At 49.0% G+C, this 22532-nt stretch overlaps 11 protein-coding genes across 11 annotated transcripts; 7 read left to right on the forward strand and 4 right to left on the reverse strand.

The window, feature by feature from the left end:
• Window positions 1–147: 147 nt before the first annotated feature.
• LTR64_007657 (uncharacterized protein) lies at window positions 148–2598 on the forward strand (the record flags this gene model as incomplete). The annotated part of the gene is given in 2 exon segments (XM_064901975.1): window positions 148–748; window positions 764–2598. The coding sequence occupies 2 exon segments, from the start codon at window positions 148–150 to the stop codon at window positions 2596–2598; spliced, it is 2436 nt and encodes an 811-aa protein (XP_064751654.1).
• Window positions 2599–2929: 331 nt separating this feature from the next.
• Window positions 2930–3643, reverse strand: LTR64_007658 (uncharacterized protein; the record flags this gene model as incomplete). The annotated part of the gene is made up of 2 exons (XM_064901976.1): window positions 2930–3141; window positions 3205–3643. 2 exons carry the CDS (start codon window positions 3641–3643, stop codon window positions 2930–2932), a joined length of 651 nt encoding a protein of 216 aa, XP_064751655.1.
• A 1661-nt stretch (window positions 3644–5304) lies between these two features.
• LTR64_007659 (uncharacterized protein) lies at window positions 5305–5919 on the forward strand (the record flags this gene model as incomplete). Its single annotated transcript, XM_064901977.1, has 1 exon — window positions 5305–5919. The coding sequence occupies one exon, from the start codon at window positions 5305–5307 to the stop codon at window positions 5917–5919; it is 615 nt and encodes a 204-aa protein (XP_064751656.1).
• A 206-nt stretch (window positions 5920–6125) lies between these two features.
• On the reverse strand, window positions 6126–8102 carry LTR64_007660 (uncharacterized protein; the record flags this gene model as incomplete). Its single annotated transcript, XM_064901978.1, has 1 exon — window positions 6126–8102. One exon carries the CDS (start codon window positions 8100–8102, stop codon window positions 6126–6128), a length of 1977 nt encoding a protein of 658 aa, XP_064751657.1.
• Window positions 8103–9686: 1584 nt separating this feature from the next.
• On the forward strand, window positions 9687–10686 carry LTR64_007661 (uncharacterized protein; the record flags this gene model as incomplete). The annotated part of the gene is made up of 3 exons (XM_064901979.1): window positions 9687–9798; window positions 9843–10352; window positions 10406–10686. 3 exons carry the CDS (start codon window positions 9687–9689, stop codon window positions 10684–10686), a joined length of 903 nt encoding a protein of 300 aa, XP_064751658.1.
• Window positions 10687–11016: 330 nt separating this feature from the next.
• Window positions 11017–11574, reverse strand: ndk1 (nucleoside diphosphate kinase Ndk1; the record flags this gene model as incomplete). Its single annotated transcript, XM_064901980.1, has 3 exons — window positions 11017–11282; window positions 11331–11509; window positions 11558–11574. The coding sequence occupies 3 exons, from the start codon at window positions 11572–11574 to the stop codon at window positions 11017–11019; spliced, it is 462 nt and encodes a 153-aa protein (XP_064751659.1).
• Window positions 11575–12233: 659 nt separating this feature from the next.
• ROT2 (glucosidase II) lies at window positions 12234–14966 on the forward strand (the record flags this gene model as incomplete). Its single annotated transcript, XM_064901981.1, has 2 exons — window positions 12234–12777; window positions 12805–14966. The coding sequence occupies 2 exons, from the start codon at window positions 12234–12236 to the stop codon at window positions 14964–14966; spliced, it is 2706 nt and encodes a 901-aa protein (XP_064751660.1).
• Window positions 14967–15350: 384 nt separating this feature from the next.
• LTR64_007664 (uncharacterized protein) lies at window positions 15351–16381 on the forward strand (the record flags this gene model as incomplete). The annotated part of the gene is made up of 2 exons (XM_064901982.1): window positions 15351–15658; window positions 15706–16381. 2 exons carry the CDS (start codon window positions 15351–15353, stop codon window positions 16379–16381), a joined length of 984 nt encoding a protein of 327 aa, XP_064751661.1.
• Window positions 16382–17437: 1056 nt separating this feature from the next.
• LTR64_007665 (uncharacterized protein) lies at window positions 17438–19589 on the forward strand (the record flags this gene model as incomplete). The annotated part of the gene is made up of 8 exons (XM_064901983.1): window positions 17438–17684; window positions 17737–17754; window positions 17804–17856; window positions 17902–17940; window positions 17987–18089; window positions 18150–18248; window positions 18295–18655; window positions 18710–19589. 8 exons carry the CDS (start codon window positions 17438–17440, stop codon window positions 19587–19589), a joined length of 1800 nt encoding a protein of 599 aa, XP_064751662.1.
• Window positions 19590–19863: 274 nt separating this feature from the next.
• LTR64_007666 (uncharacterized protein) lies at window positions 19864–21012 on the reverse strand (the record flags this gene model as incomplete). Its single annotated transcript, XM_064901984.1, has 1 exon — window positions 19864–21012. One exon carries the CDS (start codon window positions 21010–21012, stop codon window positions 19864–19866), a length of 1149 nt encoding a protein of 382 aa, XP_064751663.1.
• Window positions 21013–21558: 546 nt separating this feature from the next.
• LTR64_007667 (uncharacterized protein) lies at window positions 21559–22323 on the forward strand (the record flags this gene model as incomplete). The annotated part of the gene is made up of 1 exon (XM_064901985.1): window positions 21559–22323. The coding sequence occupies one exon, from the start codon at window positions 21559–21561 to the stop codon at window positions 22321–22323; it is 765 nt and encodes a 254-aa protein (XP_064751664.1).
• Window positions 22324–22532: the final 209 nt, after the last annotated feature.

A 22532-nucleotide genomic window follows, 5' to 3' on the forward strand; every position in this document is an offset into this window, starting at 1 on the left:
GAAACGTCATGCCATAATATTTCCGTTACAGGCCGTACCACTTGTCTCGTGTTCAAGTAGGTTCATATCAATAAAACTCATACAGAAACTTCCCTCTTTACTCTGTACACCTAATTACAGACATTCGCTCTTCAAGCAACCTCAATCATGCCTGGCGAAGTTATTGACAGACCTAATCCACAGCCTCTCCCATCTCATATCCCTGAAGATGTGGCCGAGAAACTTCTTGTCAAACTCGACAAGCCCAAGCTCGACGAGAAGACGAATCAAGCTCTACAGAAGTTTCGACGCGCTGCTAACTACATCGCTGCAGCCATGATCTTCCTGAAAGACAATACACTAGTCCAAAGAGATCTATCGTTCGAAGACATCAAGCCTCGTCTGCTCGGACATTGGGGAACATGCCCGGGCCTTACTCTGGTATACTCACATCTAAACTTTCTGATCAAGAAACACGATCTGGATATGCTCTATGTTGTTGGCCCAGGGCATGGTGCACCTTCAATTCTAGCAAACTTGTGGCTTGAAGATTCACTCTCGAAATTCTACCCAGAATGCTCCAGAGATGCAAAAGGTCTGGCAACCCTCATCAAAGGATTCAGTGTAACAGGCGGATTCCCCAGCCATATCAATGCAGAAACTCCGGGTGCCATTCATGAGGGTGGAGAACTTGGTTACGCCTTGTCTGTATCCTTCGGCGCAGTAATGGACAATCCAGATCTCATTGTGGCCTGCGTTGTTGGTGATGGTGAGTCTGAGACAGGACCTACAGCCACCGCATGGCACAGCTACAAATACATTGATCCAGCCGAATCTGGTGCAGTACTTCCCATCGTCCACGTGAATGGTTTCAAGATTAGCGAGCGTACCATCTACGGATGCATGGACGACAAGGAGATGGCAACCCTGTTCACTGGATACGGATACCAGCCTAGAATTGTCGACGACCTCGAAGACATCGACGCTGATCTGAACAACTCCATGGAGTGGGCGATTAGCGAGATCAAGCGCATTCAGCAGGCTGCTCGTAGTGGAAAGCCTATCCTCAAACCACGCTGGCCAGTACTGATAATGCGAACCCCCAAGGGCTGGTCAGGTCCAAAGAAGGTCAAAGGAGAGTTCGTTGAGGGCTCTTTCAGAGCTCATCAAGTACCTCTTGCAGCTGCAAAGTCAGACCCTGACGAACTAAAACAACTCCAAGAATGGCTGACCTCCTACAAGCCTGAAGAGCTTTTCGATTCAGAGGGACGTCCATTGCCAGAAATCCTCGACATCATTCCAGTCAAGGAGGAACGCCGACTTGGTCAAAAAGCAGAATCATACAAGGGCTACCAACCACTCAAGAAAATTGACTGGCGACAACATACTGTCAAGAAGGGGTCATCGGAATCTAGTATGGCACGAGTAGGCCATCTTCTTGAATCTGTCGTCAAGGATAACCCAAAGACTTTCCGAGTCTTCTCACCCGATGAATTCGAATCGAACAAGCTCAGCAAAGTGTTCGACAGCACGAATCGAAATTTCCAATGGGACGAGTTCAGTAATGCCAGAGGTGGTCGTGTCATCGAGACACTATCAGAGCACCAATGTCAAGGCTTTATGCAAGGATACACTCTTACAGGTCGATCAGCTCTCTTCCCCTCCTACGAGTCCTTCCTAGGTATCGTCCACACAATGATGGTCCAATACGGCAAATTCATCAAAATGGCCAGAGAGACAAAATGGCACGGCGACATTGGCTCAATCAACTACCTCGAAACATCCACCTGGACACGACAAGAACACAATGGTTTCTCCCACCAAAACCCCTCCTTCATCGGCGCCGTCCTAAACTTGAAACCAACCGCAGCCCGAGTCTACCTGCCACCCGACGCAAACTGCTTTGTATCAACCATGGCTCACTGCCTCCAATCAAAGAACTACGTCAATCTCATGGTCGGCTCCAAACAACCCTCAGCTGTCTTCCTCTCCGCAGACGAAGCCGAAAACCACTGTCGCGCCGGCGCCAGTACCTGGCCCACCTACTCCACCGAAGGCGGCCTCGACCCGGACGTCGTTCTAGTCGGCATCGGCGCCGAACTCACCTTCGAAGTCATTGCGGCCGCCGCTCTGCTCCGAAGTAAAGCTCCATCCCTCCGCGTCCGAGTGGTCAACGTAACAGACCTCATGATCCTCGAAGAACAATCCGCACACCCGCACGGCCTAACCAAAGAAGCATTTGAGTCACTCTTCACCGAAGACCGTCCCGTCCACTTCAACTACCACGGCTACGTATCAGAGATTCGCGGTCTCCTCTTCGGCCGACCGAATCTCGGTCGTGTAACGATCGAATGCTACAGGGAAGAAGGCAGCACGACTACACCGTTCGATATGCTGCTGCGCAACCACGTCAGTCGGTATCACGTGGCGGTGGCGGCGATCAAGGGCGCGGCGAAGAGGAATTCGCAGGTTCAGATGAGGCTGCATGAGTTGGTGAGTGAGTTTGAGGGGGAGATTAAGAAGACACAGGAGTACATTGCGAGGGAAAAGACGGACCCGGAATATTTGAATGATGTGGGGAAGTTGAAGGTTGATACTTCTTCTATGTCGGAGGGTTGAGCTTAATGTGGATGGATTTGTAATCTAGAATTTGTTACTCATTTACCTTTGTTCGGTTGGGATGGCACTGGAGAGGTTATCGTCGTCACAGACAAATTGCAATCGACTTAAGCTAGACGAGGAATTATGGCACGAGGCGTTGGTAGCAAACAGTAATCGAGGACGAATGCAATTCTCCTTCAAGATGATATATTTGGCGAGCAGCTTATTTCGTATATTTAACTCCTAGGCACTTGTGATCTGTATCTATCTGTTCTGAGGTGAGCACTTGTGCTGCTTTCCTCAAATAGTATAGATGGCGTCTGGTATTCTTGCTCGCTAGTACATCTTCCTAGCTGCTGGTCGTTGCAGCGAACCAAGCATCTTTATACCCCTTCTGGCACCCAGCCGCAAAGCCTTTGGCAAAGTCCTTGCTCCAAACCTTCTTCTTCTCAAATTCATAACCATAAAAGCTATATCCACGATCGACGGCCGCCTGAAAGCCGTAATCGTATCCTTTGGCATAGCCTTCACCATAGCAGACATCGCAGCCTTTGCAGGTAGCTGGATGAGCAGTCTCAAAATGAGCATTCACGAGTCTATTGGTGGAGGATGGAGCAGTATGACCGAGTGCGGTGGGGATGGTAGCTGTTTCTGCTCCTCTGGCTGTCCGTTCGTAGAGAGGGCCTTTGTTTACCACCTCTTGCTTGTTGGTGGTTCTATCTGATTGCGTCGGCTTTCGCTCTTTGGAAGCGCTATCCTCCTTGCGGGTTTCTTCTTGTGCAGCAGTGCTTCTGATTTCACCAATCCCAGCCTCTGACGTCTCTGCTGGAATTGGGCGAGCATAGCTTGGGAAGATTCCGTCAACCAATAGGACGGTTCCACAAGCGACGATGAGGGGAGCAGCCATGAGGAGATTGTCTCGGAGAGGCTGGATTTTCAAGAAGAAATCATGGCCGTGGAAGGCTCGCATTCGGATAATGGGCAATGTGGTGTGAGGGATCGCATTGATTTGTGGCCGAAGGAGTCTTCGCGTAGCAGTCGAGATGAATGTCGAGGCCGCCATATTGTTAGTGGCTAGCTGATAAGTGCTCGTGGTATGGTCACAGATCGGAGAAGTGGTTGTTGAGTGTAGAAATACGTCGATATATTTGAGTTGATCAGGGACGAAGTTGATGTGTAGCAACAAGTGGAAGGCGCAAGACAAGAAAGTCTAGATAGTCGATGCGGCGCAAGCGTTCGTGCAGACGGTAAACACTGGTTCGTTCGACCTATTTAGTGTGATCTTGTTCACGATCACTTCGCCACGAATTTTAGATATTCAACCTTCACTTCTCTGATGTGTTCAGACAATGCCCTATAAATTCCACCAGATACCAACTACCCACCGCAGCAAAATCGCTAATGCTTCGTGTGAATCTTTGTATGGTTATCCAGCCTCAATCGAACGCTGACCTGCTTGCTCACACGTGAGCAAACGAACCTCAGATAGTGGTCATTGTCACTTCGTTCGCACTGTTCCGGGACCTCCGCTTCTATCCTGACAACGACGTCTCTGCCATACGCTGCGTGTCAGATTATGTGAGCCTGTCAGGAGCTGCAAGAGACAATCTGAAGGCATAACTCGTGGAGGTTAGATCTATGCCTCGTATCGTAAGTTCTGCTCGCCGCAAGGACTCTCCCTCGCACGCCTGGTGACACCGTATGACTCAGTCAAAACTCAGCTCAGCTTGGTTTGCGGCCAGATATAGAACTCGCCGTGCCCTTCTTGCTCCAAGCTCTCTTAATCCAGTTCTGCATCGGTATGACACTCCATCTAGCAAACCACGGCGCACCCCAAACACTAATCATGAGTCTAAACGGCAAGAAAGCCTTCACCACTGCATAAGCCGTAGCAAACTCAACCACAAGTCTCGTTCCACCCTCCCCTCTATCAAACCACTTCCCAACCATATCTTTTCGTGTACTTCTCTTCTCAACCTCTTCCGCACGACCTTCTTCAGCAACATCCCTCGCCTGCTGTGCATCCGAAGAACTAATCCATCCTTTCCGTCTAAAGTAGTTTCCGAACAGCGTGACGCCCTTCAGTACCCATTCTCCTTCCGCAAAGAAAGGTGGCAGCCATTGGTAGTAGTGAAACGCGCCGGCTAGTCCAAAGAGCGGAATGACAGCGGTGAGCTCATGAAGAAGGAGGAACGCCGTGATGTGAGTCAATGGAGCATTTTTGAGGACTTGTAGACGCGTTCGAAGGAACTTCGTGGGTGTTCGTGCGATCACTCTATCGAATCGCGATTGAGATGATGCCGTGCTTGATGCAGAAGGTGGCTGTGTCGATTGTGGTCTTACACCACGTACATGAGCGACGCGTCGCCATGCGGTTGATAGTCGATTCATATCATGTTCTAAACTCCAGCAGCGCCTCGGAGATTCGCTCTTTTGAAAGCTAGCTACGTATTCGGGTACAGAACATCATGAAGTGAACCAATCCAACGTCGCTGTGAGACCATACGGTAGCATGCGGGAACCCATGTGGCAGTTTGTGCCTCGGCTCCACAGGAGGAAGAAGTGAATGTCTGCTATCTACTGGACGATCACGATCTACATGTTAGACATGGAGAGGACGATTAGAAATGCGACGGGGTGGTATATTCAGCCCTAGGAGACTGCAATTTTTGGCTTACTCTTGGGTTGAGTCTCGATGAAACACTATCTCTGGGAATTTTGACCATGGCTCCCTCAATTCCAACTCTTTCGAAAGTCGAGAAGTCAGCGACAGCTTCAGAGATAGCTCACTTCAAGACAGTACCTCTTGCAAAAGCCACGCTTGATGACCATGCCTTCAAACCTATCTATATCTCTCGATCTTTAACGCCTGACGGGCTAGGACACACACTAATGGCTGATACCTGGAACACACCGGCAACAATAGCTCATCTACTCTCCTTGTACCGGCCGAGCTCTAGTTGCAATAGCGACGTTCGAGCTGAAGTCCGTCGCTTCTATGACTTCGGGTCCGGATTGAACGCTCATTCCGGCCTCCTCCATGGTGGTGTACTTTCATGCATTCTTGACAGTACCATGTCAAACATGGCGGGCTTGGCGGCGCGAGAACTACCGACGGAGGCGAAATCAATGATGATCTTCACTGTACAGCTCAATGTGAAGTACGAGAAGCCCGTCAAGACGCCAGCAGCAGTAATGGTGAAAGCTTGGATCAAGAGTATTGATGAGAAAGGGAAGAAATTCTGGGTCGAAGCATGTGTTGTCAGTGGTGAGTCAGGTAAAGTCTCGCACGCCAAAGCGGAAGGATTATGGTTGAGGTCTTCGACCGAGAAGTTGTGAGCTGTGAGGTGATTCAGTTACGTCGCTGTCGATTTCGCATTGTCCAGGTAAACACGACGTTTGCGAACCTGATATCAATCGAAATACAGTCAGGGTCGTCCACCTCGCATTGGAGCTGCTCTCAAAGGAACACAATCACTTGCCGCAGAGAGCATTTCGGGCTTATTGACAACCCTGCCTAGTATTTATCAGCCAGTCTGTCACGATTAGGTCATCGTTGGCCACATTTCTAGTCCTTGCCACGTCACACCTTCTGCTTGTGGAATATAGGCCTCTTCGCAATGCTCGAAGACTACTCTCGGTAGTTGAGATGTGTACAGCTCGTCGTGCTTGTCACTCAGTGCCTCGAGAAGGTTTCCGACAGCTCCATCACTGTGCAAGACGTTCCACGGATGAGTACATTGCGCTTCTTTGCATGTCTTCAGTACTAGCAGAAGAGCATCGAGCCTGGCTACGACATTGTCCAGGGTGAAGTGTCTCTCTTGCTGAGATGTACTAAAGTTCAGCAATGAGTCTGGAATGATCTCAGAGCTGAGCAGGTTTTTCAATGCATATGGGTCAGCACGCAGATCGTACAACTCATGTTCATTCGTACACCACACAACATACAACAGGTTATACATGTCGTCTGTTGAGATGACCCGCAACGCTTTGTAGGTGTGATTCGGGTAAAGCACTGTACCATATCTGCCCTCTGGCATGATGATACCCCACATCTCCACGTTGACATGTTCTGCACTTTGGTTGAGGTCCCTTGCTTGATATGTCGGAGGAAGAACAAGTGGACCATGCTCGTGGTTGAGACTAGTCTTCTTGTCGCTACCAGTCTCAAGGCCTCGAAAGTAGTGAAAGACCATAGACTGTCCATCTAGCCCATACCTGGGCACAGAGATGCTTGGGTCAATTCCTGCTAGGCTCAGAAAAGTTGCAGCTAGATCGACGTGCGAGCTGACTTTGTTCTCAATCCTGCCCCTAAGCACTTCTGGCCCTCGCACAACCATAGGAACATTGATATCGGTTTCGTAGGCACATTGCTTGCCTGGTTGCAATCTGTGTTGACCGATGTGATATCCGTTGTCTGTCGAGTAGACAATATACGTTTCTTGTAAGATGCCCGCAAACTCAAGCTTGAGTATTATTCGTGGTATGATCTCGTCGACAGCTTGTAGTGCTCGCAATCGTTGCCTATAGAAGTGGTCATTAAAGTCAATGTTGGTCTGATTCTGTTGTGGAAGGTCTTTGAGCCAAGATGCTGTATTAGGCTCGTCTGGGTTGAAATCGGGTGTCCTAGGTACGGTCACATCAGCGAAGAGGTGCTTGTGCCGCTCAGCAGGAATGGGCGGTGTCTGGACAGCTGTCGTCTCTGTGTACTTTCCGCCATGTCCGCCACTGAGATCATGGTTAATATGAACGTTACTGTGTGGGGCTGTCGGAGCAATAGTAAGAAAGAACGGACGACCACTACCATCCTTATGATAGCGCTCTACTATAGCACCGTCCAGGAAGTCGAGAGCCTTGTCGGCAATCACGTCCGTAACGTATCTGCCCTCATAGCTGGAAGGTTCTTCGTGAACCAAAGGCCTATTCCATTTTTCAATATTACGCTGCATGGTAGCATTCAAATACTCGTAAGTGTAAGGATCGAGTAGAAAATCCGAGCCGTTCCAGCCCTTCGGGTAGGGCTTGTTGTAACTGGTCGTACTGTGAGCATTAAAAAGCTTACCTACATAGTATGTGTCGTAGCCAGCATTTTGAAGCCACAAAGGTAGATAGGCTTCGTTGAAACCTTGTGAGACAAACTTTGGGTACCCTCCATGAGGTGGGTTGACATCAGTAACGTTTGTGTTATGAGCATGTTTCCCTGTCCAGAGAGAAACTCTGCTGGGACAGCACAAGGCTACTGTACAGTAGTGATGGCTGAAAGTAGTGCCTTCCTTCACCAAATACTGTTGCAGATGTGGCATATAGTCCAGTGATGACATATGAAGGTCTTGATCATCAGTCAAGATGAATATGATGTTGGGTTGTCGTGGTCCGCGATGCTCCTTTGAGCTCGGCAAGTCATCTTGGCTGTCGAGGATCTGCTGAACAGGTTCCGCCAGGGTTGCAGTTGCAAAGAAGAATAGCAGGCTCACGAAGCAAGAGGTCGCCCACCAAGCTGAGGCATTTGATGTCCTCATCATATTGTTCTCGTGCTACTCGTTGTGTGAAGAAGGTCAGAGGGTCAACAAGGTGAAAGCGGAGCAGAAGTGTTGGGGCATGTTTATGTCAGCAGGACGCCAAGATATGCCGGAGCATACTAGCATCTAGGCATATCGATGCACGACGGGCAGATCCAGTTGTGTGCGATACTAGGAGAACACCTACCTGACCGGAGTGTCTCGATTCTGTCAATAGTAAGTGGCAAGCTGTGATACGAGGCTCTCGGTTAATCAGTTCATGCACCAAAGCACTCCGGCTCACTTCTCGCAGCAACTAGTCCCTTGACAGACTGTCCAGGTCGGCCCACTCGAGAGCATTGAGGCACCTGCTCTGGCTTAGAGTGATTCACAGCCGCAGAACGAGACAGAAACCTGGGGACAATTGATGGACTTGAGACCGAAGAACGCTGACAAGGAGGGACAGTATTTGCTACCACTTCACCTCGTCCGTCTATTCTCATGGTATCTTTTGCAATGCGAACTTGCTAGGCAAGGACTCTCTGTGGAAGAGTGAACCGAGGCATTTTGAGTATGAAGACCGTGGTATAGCTGGTTGATCAAATTCAGGGGAGCTCTTTGTCGTTCTTCACTGGATCAGCTAGGCGTGTTCCTTTGAAAGTGCTGTAATATGTCTGCTACGATAACGCGGATCGCGTCTTCAGCACTGTTGGTGCTGTTTTACTGCAGGTTCGGAGTTTCTGTGCATATGCAAAGCTCCTCAGGATATATACATCTCTTCTGGCGAATGTTCTGATCTTGCAGAGGAACGCTGTTTGCTATGTTTGCCCTCAGGCAGTTTCCCCACGTGTTTTCTTAGATGGGGTGATCTCCTACTCTTACCTGACAGGCTCGTGTCAGAATCAAGGACCTATCAAGCAGCAGACGCAATACACACGACGATATGCATGTGCTCCACGTACTTGCACAGCCGACGAGAATGAGGGTGCTCTGCTTGATGTTCAGCTTCGCAGCTAGCTGCATTGTTGGGCTTCGGGACGCCGTCCTCGAGTGACCTTGCACCCAGGTTAACGAACGGTCCAGGTATTCTGCTGTGTACGCCTGCTAGCATATCAGCGATGCTTTTATCGAATCAGCTTCGTATAGATGTTGGGCTGGTGTGATACTCCACTACCACGCCTCCGCAAGTGTTGTCGTGAATGGTTAGCTGGCACTCCAAGATAACTTACAAGCTACGCTTAAGCATCGGTTCATGCATGCTGCAAAGATTCCATGGAATAGCTTGTTCGACTGACACTGCTATCAAAAAGATTGGCGAGGCACAGATTACGCGTCTTTGGCTTGGCGACCTCGGTCTCAGCTGTGAAGGGATATGAGTTGTAAACAAGTCAACTAGGACTGCGATGGTCGGTCGTACCTGCTCTCGTATAAGGAAGTGAAACGCGCTAGGTTGTTCCACGTCATATCTCTGTGTTTGCTACTGTTTACAACCATTTATAAACTGATGAACCCAGTCTGGTTGACCTGACAAATTTCAGATCCAAATTTATTACGTTTCGTCCCTGAATTGACTTCAACCTCCAACTTTATCACTGAAGCACTGTAAAGATGTCGTTCATGAAGAGCCTGAAAGGACTGGCCGATGATTTCAAGGGAATGATGAGCGACAAGGACAAAGACAAGGAGAAACAGCATGCTGGCGAGACGCACAATACTACTTGTACATCTTCATGACCCGATCATATACTAAACTAACCGAACCAGATAAGGACGGTAGCTATGGTGCCTCAGATTCATACCACCAAGGACAGTATGCCGGACAGCACTCATCGAATCCATCCCAACCACAATATGGCGGTCCACCACCTTCTCAAGGCTACGGTCCGCCTGCAGCTGAACCTGGCCTTCCTCCAGGCTGGATCAAGCAGTGGGATCAGAACAGTCAGAGATACTATTACCTTCAGCAAGCCACTGGTCGATCTCAATGGGAGCCTCCATCCATGTCTTACATGTCGATGGACCAGAGTCGAGGTTATGGAGCTCCAGCTGGACAGACCTATCCTCCCCATGGTTATGGTCAAGGATTTTCACAGCACGGACAGGGTTACCCGGCCCCAGGTGGTCTTGCTCACTCTGGTGGTCACGGCTATCCTCCTGGAGCTACTGGAAGTGGTGAGAAGAGCAACAAAGGTGCTTTACTTGCTGCTGGAGCTGGTGGCTTGGCCGTTGGTGGTCTCGCGGGAGCAGCGCTCGCTGGTGACGACAGCGACGATGGTATGTTTAATTACTTCTTACGTAGCCCGGGAGGCATTCTAACAGCTCTCTAGAACATCGTCAGTCAGCTCCAGCAGGATATGGAGCTGCGCCATCAGGTTATGGCTATGGTGCTCCACCGCCAATGACGGATGCACAAGCTCTTGAACACAATTCCGATGTTTCTTCGTCGCGCCGTGAATCACTAGAGGAAGCTCGAAAGGAGTACGAACAGGCACAACAAGAGGCAGCTGATTCAGACGCTTCAAGCAGTGACCACGAAGAGGCCCGAGAAGCTAGAGAGGAGTACCAAGAGGAAATTGAGGAGGCCCAGGAGGAAGCATACGACGACTGAGAATGCAACAAGGAAGAGCAGAAGTCGTCTGTCACGAATGGAAACCTCAACAGCTTCTGAAGAACAGCTGACAGGTGAGACTTTACGCATGAAGTGCTGCCTGCTATCTTGAGCTTCCATTTCCTGTCTTAAATAGCCGACACTGACATAGTAATGCTCAAACGGCAAGAAGCTAGCTGCAGCATTAGTTCAGGACAGTTTCCAAATATTGCAACAATGATATTCAAAACAGTAGTCGAGAGGAGGAAATCGTGAATTCTTCGTTATAACTGCATTGCAGAGCTTTTCATGACCGTGTTTTGTGCCATATACTGAATTGTTGACCAATATCTACGCCTTCTCGTAGATCCAGTCGAACTGGGCACTCTTGTATTTCGCAATCTCGTCCTCCTTGAACCACAGAGCGATCTCCTTCTTGGCAGACTCAACACCATCCGAACCGTGGCAGACATTTCGGCCGACATCGATAGCATAGTCACCTCGGATGGTACCCGGAGCCGAGGCCAGAGGGTTGGTGGCACCAAGGATAGCTCGGCCAGTCTTGCAGGCATCTCGACCTTCCCAGACCATGGCGAAGATTGGGCCGGAAAGCATGTCTAGGAATGTCGTTAGTAGACAGGATTACACAACCATGGACGACTCACAGGATACAAGACCTGTGAAGAATGGTTTCTCCTTCAAGTCTTCGTAGTGCGTCTCGAGATGCTCCTTGCTTGGGCTGACCATCTTGGCAGCAACCATCTTGTAGCCTCGCTTCTCGAATCGTGAGATGATATCTCCAATAAGTCCTCGCTGGACGCCATCTGGCTTGACAGCAATGAAACTGAGGAGATCAGTAAAAGGGTCGAGATCGAGACTCTTGTAGGCTCACGTTTGTTCTGTAGACATCTTGCTGGCTTGTGATTTCGGAAGTTCTTCTCTGTAACGAATTGGATATATCTTGGAGATCCAGAAAAATCGCAGTCTCAAAAAATGTTTCGAGGCGGTATGAAAAGCAGTGGGGAAGCACAAGCCTGGAGGGGCACTTTCAGGGACCACGCGCCTATCGTCCCTTCCTGCAGGTCCCTGGTCTAGCGTACCTTCCCGATCGAGACGTACTTTCCACTACAGATGAGGATTGCCGTCCACAACGGGTTGTGGTAACGACGGCATCGGCAAATCATCTGGCACCCGCGTATCGGCATGTGGTTAGCCAAAAGGACAACTTTCGTGAACAAATATACTGGAAATATACTACAGGCAGGAGCTGAAGAGCCTGCCTCAGAGTAGATTCAACAAAAACATGGCACGAGGATCGAGGCGGCAGCACTCATGGCTGTTCCTGTGCTTGTGCTTCCTCCTTCTGGCCATCGTTGTGCCCACAGGTATACGCGATTCGAGACTATAGGAAACAGAGCTGACACTGAGCAGTCACGGGCGTGAAACACCATGATTTCAAGAGGTGTGATCAGTCTGGCTTTTGCAAAAGAAATCGTGCTCTTGCGGACGAAACAAGTACACAGGGTAGACAAGGCTCACCTTACCGACTCGACCCTAACACGATACGAATGAAGAATGGCCAGATCGAAGGTACCATTCTGAAGACCACCTCCGAGAAGGAGAAGATTAAACTCCCACTTGTTGTGACTTTTCTGGATTCTGGTAGTACGAGAATACAGGTTGATGAGGAGAAGAGGCAGAAGGGTGACATTGAGCTTCGACATGGCAGCAAAGTTCGTAAAGAGAGATACAATGAGGCTGCAGGTTGGAGTTTGACAGGAGCTGGTCTCCAGCCTCAAAAGCTGAGCAAGTTTGACAAAGGAGACAAGTCTACGACGGTGACCTGGGGCTCCTCCAACCAATTCTCAGTTATCATCACATATGCTCCTTTCGGCATCGAGCTCTTCGCCAACGACAAGAAGCAGGTAGTACTGAATGAGAGAGGATTCTTTAACTTCGAGCACTGGAGGCCGAAGGTTGAGAAGCCTGTGACTGAGGAGGGCAAGGATGAGGACAAGAAAGTCGAGCCTTTAGTACCACAGGAAGACGAGAGCACCTGGTGGGAAGAAACCTTTGGCGGAAACACCGACACAAAACCAAGAGGGCCTGAAAGTATTTCTATGGACATCTCTTTTCCAGGTTTCTCGCACGTTTACGGCCTTCCTGAACATGCTGGACCACTATCCCTCAAGCAGACCAGGGGCAGAGAGAGTAACTACGACCAGCCATATCGATTTTTCAATGCTGATGTGTTTGAGTACGAATTGGATAATCCAATGACATTGTACGGAGCAATACCTTTTATGCAGGCTCACAACAAGGACTTTACAGTGGGCGTGTTTTGGCTTAATGCTGCCGAGACATGGGTCGATATTGTGAAGACTCAGCAAGGTACGACGATGGGTCTAGGAGGTCATACTGATACTCAAACACATTGGTTCTCTGAATCTGGCGTAATGGACATCTTCGTCATGCTCACACAATCACCCAAAGAACTGTCTAAGAAGTACGCTGAACTCACAGGCTATACTGCCATGCCACAGATGTTCGCAATAGCATATCACCAGTGCCGCTGGAACTACGTCAGCGATGAGGATGTCAAGGACGTCGATCGTAAGTTCGACAAACATAATATTCCTTACGACGTTATCTGGCTCGACCTCGAATACACAGACGACAAGCAGTACTTTGTGTGGGATCAAGACAATTTTCCGGACCCTATTGGTATGGAGAAGCAGCTCGATGAACATGAACGCAAGCTAGTGATCATTATTGACCCTCACATCAAGAACAAAGCTGGATACCAAATAGTTGAAGAGCTCAAGTCTAAGGACTTGGCGGTGAAGAACAAGGACGGCAACTTCTTCGAGGGATGGTGCTGGCCAGGATCTTCTCACTGGATAGACTGCTTCAATCCTGCTGCTAGAGAATGGTGGAAGAGTTTGTTCCCATACAACAAAATGAAAGGAGTTCAGTCGAATGTATGGATCTGGAACGATATGAATGAGCCGTCGGTCTTCAATGGCCCAGAAGTCTCAATGCCACGCGATAATGTTCATTACGGTAACTGGGAACACCGCGATGTTCACAACCTCAATGGAATGACCTTTCACAACGCGACACATCACGCACTCGTTTCCAGAGCAAAGGGCGAGAGTGTGCGACCATTCGTGCTCACACGATCTTTCTTCGCTGGTTCGCAGCGACTTGGAGCTATGTGGACAGGCGACAACCAAGCAAGCTGGCCTCATTTGGCTGCTAGTATACCGATGGTGTTGAACCAAGGTGTTGCAGGGTTTCCATTCGCAGGTGCTGACGTTGGTGGCTTCTTCGGTAATCCTTCAAAAGAACTTCAAACAAGATGGTATCAGGCTGGAGCTTTTTATCCCTTTTTCCGCGCTCATGCACACATTGACACGCGCCGCCGTGAGCCATATCTGCTTGGTGAGCCATATACCGAGATCATGGCTCAGGCTGTGAGACTACGTTACTCTCTACTACCATCTTGGTATACAGCATTTCGCGAAGCTGCAACCGAGGGCGTCCCGATTGTTCGAGCTCAGTACTACGTTCATCCTCATGACGAGGCTGGTTTCGATATTGACGATCAATTCTACATTGGATCAACAGGACTGCTCGTCAAGCCTGTTGTGACTGAGGGCGGTGAATCTGTCGACATCTACTTGGCTGACGACGAGACATATTTCGACTATAGCACATACAAAACTTATTCTGGAGCTGGGAAACGTCACTCTGTGACTGCTCCACTTGACAAGATCCCACTGCTCATGCAAGGTGGGAATATTTTTGCAAGAAAAGATCGGGCAAGACGCTCGAGCGGATTGATGAAATTCGACCCGTACACGTTGGTCGTTGTGCTTGGCCGTGATGGTCGAGCAGACGGTGAGCTCTACATTGATGATGGTGAGACATATGATTTTGAGCATGGTGGCTATATCCATCGGAATTTCACGTTTGGTGATGGCAGCTTGAAGTCGCAGGATGTCTCTTCAAGCGTCAGCACAAAAGACACCAAGAAGAAGGCGGCATATTTGAAGACGATGGATAATGTGCTGGTCGAGCGTATAATCATTGTTAATGCCCCAAAGAGCCTGGAAGGCAAGTCGGAGGTAAAAGTAACAGGTCAAAGTTCGAAATCTGGCGGAACTGCTAGCATGTCGTATCATGTCGCCAAGGACGGTAACGCTGCATGGGCTGTAATCAGGAATCCGGCAGTGAAAATTGGTGCTGACTGGAGTATTGACCTCGGGGTGAACACAGATGCCAAGGGCGAGTTGTGAAACAATTGACGAATGGCAGGATAGGACATAGACATGTAGAGAATCCGACCTTACCAGCACGTCAGATACACCTTCACAAGCTTGTATACATCGACCTTGTGCAAGCTCTGCAGCCATGAGCTCGCTACGCCAACACGTGTATTGCCTTGCTACGCTAATTGGCTTACCTAATCCAGGAACGTGAGAGATCGACAGGGCTCCAGCCAGCTCCAGTATTTGTCCATCTTGCTTTCCGGTGAGACCGCAGGCATTCAACAAGTACGTTCCAAATCACATAAAGTCGCTACGACATCCAGCTGCAGTTATGTCGACTCTTTTCACGCCGAGCATCATACCTCGGCCACGGGTATACTTCATACACGTTCCAGAAGATTACCGTCCACCATGAAAGTCACATCTTCAGCAGCTGCTTTGGCTCTATTCAGCTCGTTGACCTCAGCATCGCCAGCTAGGTCGCAAAAACGGCAGTCTCAGGGCGATCCAAATCTTGATATCTCTGCAAGTCTGCAGAATATTCTTGCCAATACGCATGGTAGTGAATTGTATACATATCCTACAGATTTGACACGAGGCATTATACCTGTAGGTCTCGAGCTCTTCGTATGGATCACTATAGCTGACATGTGCTATGGAAACCAATACATTCGCACAACGATTACTGGCGAGATGTTCCCTTCTACTCCGCTCTATCGGTCGGTTGTGTGTCAGTGGAGGCAGATGTTTTCCTCGTCAATGGCAGTCTCTACGTCGGCCACGAGCAGTCCGCCCTGACTCGAACGCGTACCTTCGACGCTCTCTATATTCAGCCCATTCTCTCAGTGTTGCAACGTGAGAATCCTGCTAGCCCATTTGTGTCGGGTCCGACCGACAACGGCGTCTTCGATACTGCTTCAAGCCAGACACTATACCTCTTTGTCGACCTCAAGACTGATGGACCTACGACATGGCCCGTCGTTGTACGTGCTCTTGAGCCGCTTCGTCGAGCAGGGTATTTGACAAGATTCAATGGAACAGCTGTCATTCCTGGTGCAGTCACTGTCATTGGAACAGGCAATACTCCTCTCAACCAGGTTCAGGGCGTCAATAATCGAGATTATTTCTTCGATGCCAATCTCGCTCTGCTATCGACCACTCAAGCTAATATCACGCGTGAGGTATCCCCAATCGCTTCAACGCAGTTCAGCCGCTATATTGGTGCCATCAACGGAACGGCGTTCAACAGCACACAACTTCAGACACTGCAAACACAATTGCAAGTCGCAAGGCAGAAGGGTATTGGTGGGCGATACTGGGACACTCCTGCTTTTCCCATTAGCAAGAGAAATGCAGTTTGGACAGAATTGGAACGTGCTGGTGCCGCGCTTCTGAACGCGGATGATTTGTTGGCTGCTGCTGGTTTCACAAGTGAATGGTAAATCTTGTTCAAGCTGGAAGCGGACAGTACATTTTCGGCAGTCCAAAGCTTTGTACTAACATCACGAGCACTTTGCAAATAAGTGTTCAGTTGTGTCAGGCTCTCTTCTCAACAAGATGCGCTTGGCTAAAAAAACACTGCAATGGTTGTGAATAGACCAGAAAGGGTTAACGCCAGCACCTGCGTCCTGGACATAGAACAACACGATCGTACCTGCATACCACGTTGTCATTTTTGCCAGAAACTGCAGTTGCTTTGCCTGGTGCGCCTTCTTCACGACACATTCTTGAAACTGCAGAACTAATGCTGCAATCATTCATGCGTATATTCAGGACGTCGATGCCAGCCTGTTAGCAATACAGCTACCAGCACAGAACTTGAATACAGGCAGGCTATTTGCAATATTACCATTCGACTTTCACGATTTTCTCCATGCGTCAACACTCATTCTGCACAAGTCTCTCATGAGACCACCTCCACTACTTGAAGAATTGCTAATTGCGCCGGACGATAGCCGCAACCAAATATCCATCGATAACGATGACGCTCAATTCTTCCTTTTTTGCTTCCTACTCATATCCGATTGGCCGATAGCGACAAAAGCTAAGGGAGCTTATTTCTCAAATTTTACCTCACAAGCCTTGACACCCCTCATCAAGCTCACTCATCGCAAGCTTAATCTTTCTTGGGACCTATCACTACAGTTCGTTTACTTTTCTCAGCCAGGGAACCTGCTACTTCAGACATAGCTGCCGATAAAAATTGCCAAATATGGCCCTGCGATTACGACCAGGGACTTACGAGAGTTTATCTCGCAGATGCTGGAGCTTCAAATGTGCGGAACACTAGCAAGCTCTGACGCAAACTGGTAGCATCATACTCTGGTTAATGACACCAATCTGAACGATGATGTTACATGCTGTGGAGGCCTCACACGACCTCCGAGGTCGCCAATAAAGCTACAGGTCGCTCTCGGATTTCATCGAGACGCCTTACTCTACTTTGAGACATTGCTGTCCTTGCAAAATCATCAGATACACGTTCAGGTTCATCCAATATGTCGAAGAAGGATCCTAATGTGAGTGTGCATGAGCTTCAGCCAGGAGTCGGCCCTTCGGGCGCCAGAACTACCTCGGTCTCACTCGAAGCTGGTCATACAATGGATATGCATAAGCGTGGGAGTGTGGTCAAAGATCAGGTTCATATGGCCGATGTTCAAACTTCGGAGAACTATGGTGTCGATATCTCAAAGGGTAATTTAAAGCGAAACTTGAAGGGAAGACACATGCAAATGATAGCTATTGGTATGTTCCTATATTACCTCTGTAGGCGCGACGTGCTAACTTACATACTCAGGTGGTGCTATCGGAGCAGGTCAGTACACTTCTTACTATTGCAAGATCAGATCCTGATGCAACCCCAGGTCTTTTCGTTGGTTCAGGTGGTGCTCTACGATCAGGTGGTCCTGCCTCACTGGTACGGCAAGCGACGGTTTGCAGGGATCTTGACTGACAGAACCAGGTCATCTGTTTCATCATTATCGGAATCATGATGATGATGGTAAGGAGTCTATCTTGAACCAGCTCAATATGCTGACGGTTACTAGATGATGCAAGCACTCTGCGAACTTGCTGTAATGTATCCAGTTAATGGTGCATTCTATGGCTACATTGTACGGTTCATGGACCCCTCTTGGGGTTTCGCTATCGGTAAGCAACCACGTTCCTTGACCTCATGACGATAGATCTGAAGCTGACTTGTCGGACTAGGCTGGGACTATGCCATTCAATGGCTCACGATCTTGCCTTTCGAGCTCACTGCAGCTAGTCTCACAATCAGGTTCTGGAATGACACCATAAACCTCGGTGGTAAGCAGATATATCCTTTTTCTCGTTCGCGGACTAACCTGGCCAGTCTGGGTTGCTGTCTTCCTGGTTGCACTTACAGCAATTCAATTCTTCGGAGTTCGAGGATATGGCGAGGTTGAGTTCGTGCTCAGTATGGTCAAAGTTCTTGCTTGTATCGGGTTTATCATCCTCGGCATTATCATCAATACTGGAGGTGTGCCAACAGACGATCGTGGTTATATCGGATTCAGATACTGGGGCAACCCAGGAGCCTTTCGCAACGGCTTCAAAGGGTTTTGTTCAGTTTTCGTGACGGCTTCCTTCGCTTTCGGTGGTACAGAACTTACTGGTCTCGCGGCGGCCGAAGCCAACGACCCGAGAAAGCAAATACCGAAGGCGACGAGACAAGTATTCTGGCGTATCTCATTGTGAGCTTTACCTCTTAACTTCTGGCCAGCCAGATTTTGCTAACAGTGACCCAGATTCTACGTTCTTAACCTATTCATCCTAGGTCTGGTCGTACCAAGTAACAGTGAGGTTCTATTGGGCTCAAGTGGCGCAAACACGAAGGCTTCTCCTTTCGTCCTTGCTATGCAGATGGCGGGTATCAAGGCTTTACCCTCAGTCTTCAACGCAGTGATTACCATTGCAGTCCTCTCAGTTGCAAATTCTGCAACATACGCCTCAACACGAACGCTCCAAGCCATGGCACTTGAAAAGATGGCACCGAAAGTTCTTGGTCTTGTTGACAAAAAGGGTCGACCTATTCCTACGATCATTTTGCAGCTCGGTTTTGGACTTCTAGCTTTCGTTAACGAGAACAAAAAGGCTGGTGGTCAACTATTCACCTGGCTGTTGGCTCTTTCAGGTCTAGCTAATTTCTTCGTCTATGGCAGTATTTGTGTCTCACACATTCGCTTCAGACAAGCCTGGGCACACAACGGTCATTCGGTCGACGAGCTACCTTATAAGGCAGCTTTTGGCGTCTACGGCAGCTATCTTGGTGTACTGCTAAATGTCATGTGCTTGATGGCATCCTTCTATGCTGCTCTATTCCCTATTGGTGGGGTACCGGACGCAGAGTCATTTTTCGAGTCATACCTTGCTGCACCTATGATTATCGGGTTGTACCTCATCTGGAAGGCATATTCATGGTTCAAATACCCGACACACCGAGCACTATATGTTCCTATCAACAAGATCGACATTTATACTGGTATGCGTGAGGGTCAGTTCGAGGTCAGTGGCAAGGACGTTCCAGCAGATCAGAGAAGAGCCAGTATTCAACTACGCAATCAACAGACTGCGGAGGAGAGGGAACAGAAGCCATTGTGGAAGAGGATCTTGCAGGCTGTATTCTAGTTCCGCGACATTCAATTGAATGATCGCGCCTGTTCGTTATGGTATTCTGGACAAGAAGCTTGTCACGATATGGCTATCTGTTTCGAGAAGCGTGAGGGGCGATGTTACTGGTCTTCGACACAATGAAACATGATGATTAATGGCTTCTACTAAGAGAGACAAGATTATTCGGTGCGTGGTTGGAAGTCATTAATCGTCAATTTTGTATGGAAGCTCCAAACATCATACAATCGAGCTGTACTTCTGGCGAACATAGCCAAGCACAATAAAAATCCTACAGCTTACTTTTCCCTCTCAATTCAGCTGCTCCTTTCCCACTCACATCCCATTCCTGACCCTTTTGCCAACCCATCCATTCCCTCAGGGCATTCTCCGCTCCATCTCCTGGTTTGATCGCTCTCCCATGATACTTCATATCAACTTCCTTCGCCGGGCTCTCTGTCAACCCTACTAAAGGCCTAAAGTCATAATCTCTCACCTCCAAATCATCAAAAGTCAACACAGGCACACAACACGCATCCGTCCCATCAAATATCTTTTCCCACTCTTCTCTCGTCCTAGTCTTGAACCGTGCTGTAAATATTAAACGCATATGCTCCCAACTCCTCTTGTCTTCCCTCCGCATATCCTTCTCGGGCACGATATCCGCCTCCGTCAAACCAAGCCCCTTCAACAACACCTCGAAGAACTGCGGCTCCAATGAACCAACAGACATGTAACGTCCTGCATCCTTACATTCGTAACAGCCGTAATACGGCGCTCCTCCGTCCAAGGTATTCGTTCCTCGTTCGCCATTCCACATAGGGTGTTTGAGGAGTAAGCGCGGGTACGTCCCCAGATAATTCACACCGTCCGCCATGTTCGCTTCAACTATCTGACCCTTTCCGCTAACACCGCGATGGATAAGCGCGAGCAACACACCCGTGAACGCGACGTGTCCACCGCCCGCGAAATCAGCAAGGACGTTTCCAGGCGGTAAGGGCGGACGACCTTTTTCGCCCAGCATGCTTAGCACACCACTCACAGCGAGGTAATTGATATCATGCCCCGCCATGTCTTTATATTTCCCATCACGCCTGAATCCCGTCAGCCGCACCACGATTAAACGTGGGTTAATCTTCTGCAGGACAGTCACAGGATCTAACCCCAGCCTTTCCAACACACCGGGTCGAAACGGATCGATGAGAACATCGGCTTTTGAGACGAGTGACAAAAGCAGGGAATGTGATGCTTTGGATTTCAGGTCTAGTGCGATGGAGGACTTGTAGGATGTTAAGAGGTCGTTTGAGGCGATGCTGCCTGGACGATCGATGCGGAGGACTGAGGCGCCGTAGCTGGAGAGGAGGAAGCCGCAGAAGGGGCCTGGTGCTAGGCCGGCGAGTTCGAGGACATGGAGGTTGGAGAGGGGGGGTGGGGAGGTCATTGTTGGTGGATGAGTCTATGAGATACTGAACAGTAACGGGTAAATGTGGGTTTATTCTGGATTGTGACGAGAGCACGCAGAGGTGCTGGAGCTTGTTCGACTACATGTTGTGATGGTCAGGATGGTGGCAGCTCGGTGAGGATGTTAGCCGGCCCAGCAAACGTACCGAGGTTTTGGAGAATCCGGGGAAGGTCTCTATATGGACTGGAGACGGTAGGTAGCGCGACATTTGCTGTAGTTGGCTTCACATCTGCTGACGATCCTTGTTACTAGAGCATCTAGCTGTCTTCGCAGATAGACTATTCATGCCTCAGCGAAGACAGCAAATTCGGACATTGAGCAGGTACGAAAGCAAGTCTAGAAGAGATGCGATAAGCTATCGATTACTACGTCATGTTAACCCCTTATTCACTGCAGTGAGATGTGATGAAGCTCGGAGGATAATTTGTAGCAATCTTATGCAGCCTGTGAATTGTATATATGAGTCTCCGAATCACTTCATCAACACTTCTTCGATCTATATTCCAGAGACGTCTATTACCAATCATGCCTCGTGCTACTCGTGCCTCAGCAAAGGCGACCACAGCAAGCGAAGCAGCCAAACCATACTCAAAGACCACCAGTACGAATACTACGCTAACTGGATCCAAGTCAAAGACACAAACCAAAGCATCTGAGAAGAGCAGACGAGGAAAAGACAGCCACTTGTACACAGATGATAATCCTTCCACAACTCTGAAAGGAACCGGTTTCAAAGACGCCGCCACAGCCAAGCACACCATTGAGCTCGTTGCTCGTCGCTCACTTCTCTACCAATTTCAGACAATCAACACCATGTATCATCGAGCTGCCCATCATCCATCCAGCGCGAAAAATACGAATATTCAAGCTGCAATGGAGATCTTTCGACATTGGCTTGACAGCACGTACGTCGAAGCTAAGAAGGCGCAGAGAGATTTTCCATTACTGAAGAAGGACGTAGTGGAGCAGTATCTTCCGTTATTGCAAGATCGAGTAGATGAACTTGGAATCGAAGTCGAATGGACGGAGAAATACGTTGATCTCCCAAAAGGAAAGCGGCTTGCGAATGTGCTGATGGACGATACGAAACCCGACAAGCGCGACCTTGCCGTCGTGAGACAAAACTTTCTGGACAAGCTCGTGGGAGACAAATTCGATGGAGCGATTCCGGACAAGAAAGATTCCAAGCTCTGGATTGAAGATGGCAAAAGAGAACCAAGTGACTTACACCTCAAGCTCATTGGTTATGGATTTAGTCCTGCAAGTGCAGACCAGCTCTCTAGGTCTTGATTCCGCTGAGAGCAGCATTCAGCTTGGTCTAAGATGTCCAGCTCGACCATTGAGTCATTCCATGTTGCAATTTGGTCACCTTTGAGACACTTCTCATCTCTTCCGACATGTCAGTCGAGCGATCTGGCAAGGAGTTGATAATACGTAAAACCAAAACTCATGGCAAAGAGTCGTTGGGAAGAAGGCATTGTGAAGTGGCTCCACGACCC

This window comes from Lithohypha guttulata (assembly GCF_036872675.1).
Source record: "Lithohypha guttulata strain CCFEE 5908 chromosome Unknown scaffold_6, whole genome shotgun sequence".
Lineage (NCBI taxonomy): Eukaryota > Fungi > Ascomycota > Eurotiomycetes > Chaetothyriales > Trichomeriaceae > Lithohypha > Lithohypha guttulata.